The sequence below is a fragment of the Leguminivora glycinivorella genome, chromosome 7 (assembly GCF_023078275.1).
Source record: "Leguminivora glycinivorella isolate SPB_JAAS2020 chromosome 7, LegGlyc_1.1, whole genome shotgun sequence".
Taxonomy (NCBI): domain Eukaryota; kingdom Metazoa; phylum Arthropoda; class Insecta; order Lepidoptera; family Tortricidae; genus Leguminivora; species Leguminivora glycinivorella.
The window spans coordinates 9,614,970-9,618,872 of record NC_062977.1 but is presented as its reverse complement, the minus strand read 5'-3'; the positions used below and the strand labels follow the sequence as shown (position 1 = coordinate 9,618,872).

The 3,903-nt window shown below is 39.1% G+C and overlaps 1 protein-coding gene across 1 annotated transcript; it reads left to right on the top strand.

The window, feature by feature from the left end:
• Positions 1 to 663: 663 nt before the first annotated feature.
• LOC125228282 (NECAP-like protein CG9132) lies at positions 664 to 3,281 on the top strand. Its single transcript, XM_048132779.1, has 5 exons — positions 664 to 872; positions 939 to 1,144; positions 1,227 to 1,408; positions 2,133 to 2,326; positions 3,043 to 3,281. The coding sequence occupies exons 1-5, from the start codon at positions 787 to 789 to the stop codon at positions 3,098 to 3,100; spliced, it is 726 nt and encodes a 241-aa protein (XP_047988736.1). The 5' UTR covers positions 664 to 786; the 3' UTR covers positions 3,101 to 3,281.
• The last annotated feature ends 622 nt before the right edge of the window (positions 3,282 to 3,903 follow it).

Below are 3,903 nucleotides of genomic sequence, written 5' to 3'. Positions count from 1 at the left end.
GTTTTGATTTGACAATGACATTGACAGAATGACAGGGTTTTCATAAAGGCCAGTTCAGACGGAATGATCAAATCTCCAATTTCAAATTTTAGCAAACTTTTTAGTCATATTTGAATATTCCTCATAAAAATGGTCTCCAAAAGAAAATACCAGCGACAGCATCTTTTGCTTTTGTAAAAGTGAAATCTGCAAGCCAAGTGTAAAGCCGACACACTATTAAACAAATCAAATTGTAGTATTTTCTAGTTATGACCAGAATCACACCAAAGTGCATTGAATCACTACAATCACATTACAAAAATCCTACTCGACGACGCCATGCCGATTCATTGGTCGCTCAAATCTTTTCAAAATCTCTTCGTCGACCTCCTCCTCTTTTTCCCAACGACCGCACAGCACCGCAACCATGGAATTTTTTCACGTACTCGTTAAGAGTCGTTTGTCGACTACTTTAATCTTGTCGCGACCAAAGTTGCGACCACAAACTACTAAGAAGATACTACGTATCTGGTTGCGACGTTAAATCATTCGATTCCGTATGGACTAGCCTTTATATTTACAAACGGATTGAATGCGGTTAGATATAAATGTTGCTAGTACAAATTTTCTATTGATCGAGTCGTAGGCTGGAGGGCATAATGCCAATGCATTGAAAAAAAAAAACACGTCACGTCAGTCAGTTCATCAGTACTTGTATTTCCAAATATCCAAAATAAATTGATCGAATGAAACAAATCTTTGTTTATTGTATGGAAGGTTGATTTATTATTTCATTCGTCTCTTAAAATGGATACATACGAGAGTGTGTTACTCGTAAAAAATGAAGTTTTTGTTTTTAAAATACCCCCTAAAACTACAAACAGAGGATATAGGTATGTAATTAAATTGTGAATTCGTAATTATTTTATAGTGCTAGATAAAAAGTGGGTGTTTTTTAGGGCAGCAGATTGGAACCTGCAAGAGCCACAATGGACTGGGCGCATGAGGCTGGTTTCGAAGGGGGAGGATTTGGTAATGAAGTTGGAAGATAAAACATCTGGCCAGCTTTTTGCTAAATGCCCCATCGATAAATATCCGGGGGTGGCTCTCGAATCTGTGACGGACAGCTCGCGTTACTTTGTTGTCAAGATTCAGGATGATAATGGTATGTATGAATATTTTAGAAAGCATGTATTAATAATTATAATTTCCTTTTTTATGTGTTGTAACATGTTGTAATTTTCTAGGTCGCAGTGCTTACATTGGACTAGGATTCGGTGACAGGTCTGACTCGTTTGACCTTAATGTGGCCCTTCAAGACCATTTCAAATGGCTAAGAAAAGAACAGGAAGGCCCTGCTGCCCCCGCACAGCAACTAGACCTTGGCTTCAAGGATGGGGAAACAATTAAGATCAACATGAAAATTACTGTAAGATTCTTTGTTGCACATTTTTAGTACTGTATTTTCAACGTCTGACATCAGTAGTCCATTTTTCAAAGTTAAGCTTAAAAGAACCAATTATTTGATGTTGAGGTGAGATGTAGATTTTATAACTATATTAAATTGAGGACATTTTATGTATAGGTAACATAAAGAAAGTTTAATTTTTAGACATATGCTAAAAGGCATAGAAATGAGCCTTTTATGGTCAATTCACACCAGAACACAATTTAAGATAAAATATGTCTCATTTTATTTTATGGTTTGATTCTCTCGAGATCAATCGCAACACTCAACAGTTCTTATCCTCTTGGCGCCCAATGTACATTTGGTTTCAATGGAATTTTAACTTTCATGTAAACAAATAAAATATAATTGTGAGTGTGCACAGGAAAACGTTCCACTTTGTCGATTGCTATAAAGCCGCTTTGTCAGTTTATTCATATAAAGATACAAGTACATCTCGCCTTAATGGTAACCGACAAAGTGGGACGTGTTACTAAACACACTCACAATCTCTTTTGTTTCTAAAATTTTTCGAACAAATGAAATTGAATTCAATCTCAAGTACAATAAGAATCAAAATTCGCTAGCAAAAATTTTGTATGGTGGGCGCTACGAGGCTATAGAAATACAAAATGAGCGTCAAAGATACATGTCGTGTTATTCACTGCTAAATCGGATTAAGAAATATGAACCCCAACCTTTTCAGAAAAAAGACGGGTCCGATGCGAAGCCCCGGCGCGGCGTCGGCGCAGCGCCGGGCGGCGGGCTGCTGCCGCCCCCGCCCGGCGCCGGCGCCTCGCGCCTGCCGCCGCCGCCCTCGCCGCAGCACGCGCCCGCGCCCGCGTCCGCGTCCGCGTCCGCGTCCGCCGGCTCCGAGTGGGGCGATTACAACTCTGCTAGGTGAGGATTACGACACCCCTACCCGGGCCCGCACCGCCCGCACGCCTCGCGAGGTGAACGTCCGCGCTCCTACGCGCACGTTTGCCTCGCCCGAGAATATTTGCTCATCGAGATGGCGGCTCTCGGTCAGCTGTTCAAAATAGTTCTGCACATATTTATTTCTGTGGCACGTCATTCGTGGTTTTCGCATTTTTTTTTTCAATAAGGATCAAAAAGAAAAGTGAATCGTTCACAATTCACGGTAATAAATATGTGCTCTCGTGCTGTCAGTGCGAACCCGCCGAATGAATGAAGCGATACCGCTGTATGAGGAAGATGTCTTTTAGATCCGGTTCGGACAACTTATAATTCTTGTTCTACATTCGAAATGTGGGACGCGTATGCTCATTGGAAACTCGAGTCATTTTACGGCCATTACGGCCTAAATTAAAAAAGATATTACCTTATTACCTCACGCCGATAAACTAAAGTGTATGTAATTATGGTGTCATGCTAGAGTGCAAGATTTTCATTATCGGCCACTCTTGACTTGACTCTGCAGTGACCATTAGCTGTCTCTTTCTCCATACATATCATATAACACTGCCACCTAGTTGGTTTTTAATATCTTGCCATCCTTGCCGCCCTGATGTACTCGTCTATAGGGACTTATGGTCAATTTGCCCCTAGGTTTATATTTAAATGTCATCAATTTGAATGTTTCTATTTATTTCCAGTGCTCCGAGCCAACAGGCGACGACTCCAGCGAGCCAACAGAACTGGGTTCAATTTTGAGTTTGTACATAGAGTATCTTATTGTGATTTGATGTCTGTAAGTGTAGAGTGAATGTGTTCTGCACAATACTTATTAATATACTTAATAGTGTAGAATTCATATCGACCAGGGGGGTTACCATGACGTACTAAAGACGTTCAGTTTAGGTTGAGAGAAAGGGACACAGCTATAGCAGTTACATAAAGCATAGTTAACATAGTATTGGCACGCGTTTAGCGACGAATAAAAAAAATATATTTAAAAATTAAAAAAAACTGATAATCACATCTTAATTTTAATACGTTGATAACTCTATATTAGAAATTTGGTTGATCTAACTTTTTGCGTTTGTAAGTTATTGATGATGGACGTTGACCGGCGAAAATGCACTGTGAACAAATACGTGAAAAATCCCCTTGGTCTGGGTTAATGATTGCTAAATTGTTGAATTTCTAGAAAACTACTAGGCAATAATTATTGCCCACATCATTATTTCATTAAAGGACAATTAAATAATAGTGGAAAAATAATTCAAAATATCCACTCCTTGCGGTCCACACGGAATCAACAGACAAAAAAGATGGATGAAATTCTTGTTCAGAGGATGATGAATACTATTTTCAGAAAAGTCCGTAATTTTGTGCATAAACATACTGAATGATTGAAATATATGTGACACGCTATAAATTAATAAACGATCTTTTATATTCTGCAATAAAAAATATTGTTTACTTTTTTCTTTTCATTTAAAAATTAAATATCTGGGCGACCGAGCTTCGCTCGGTTCTGTTTCGTATCCTTGACCTGTGTCGCCATCTAGTTC

Coding starts and splice junctions, on each gene's coding strand:
- LOC125228282 (XM_048132779.1), top strand. CDS start 787: ATGGATACATACGAGAGTGTGTTACTCGTAAAAAATGAAGTTTTTGTT. Junction 873..938: donor ACTACAAACAGAGGATATAG/GTATGTAATTAA, acceptor GGTGTTTTTTAG/GGCAGCAGATTGGAACCTGC. Junction 1,409..2,132: donor AGATCAACATGAAAATTACT/GTAAGATTCTTT, acceptor CAACCTTTTCAG/AAAAAAGACGGGTCCGATGC.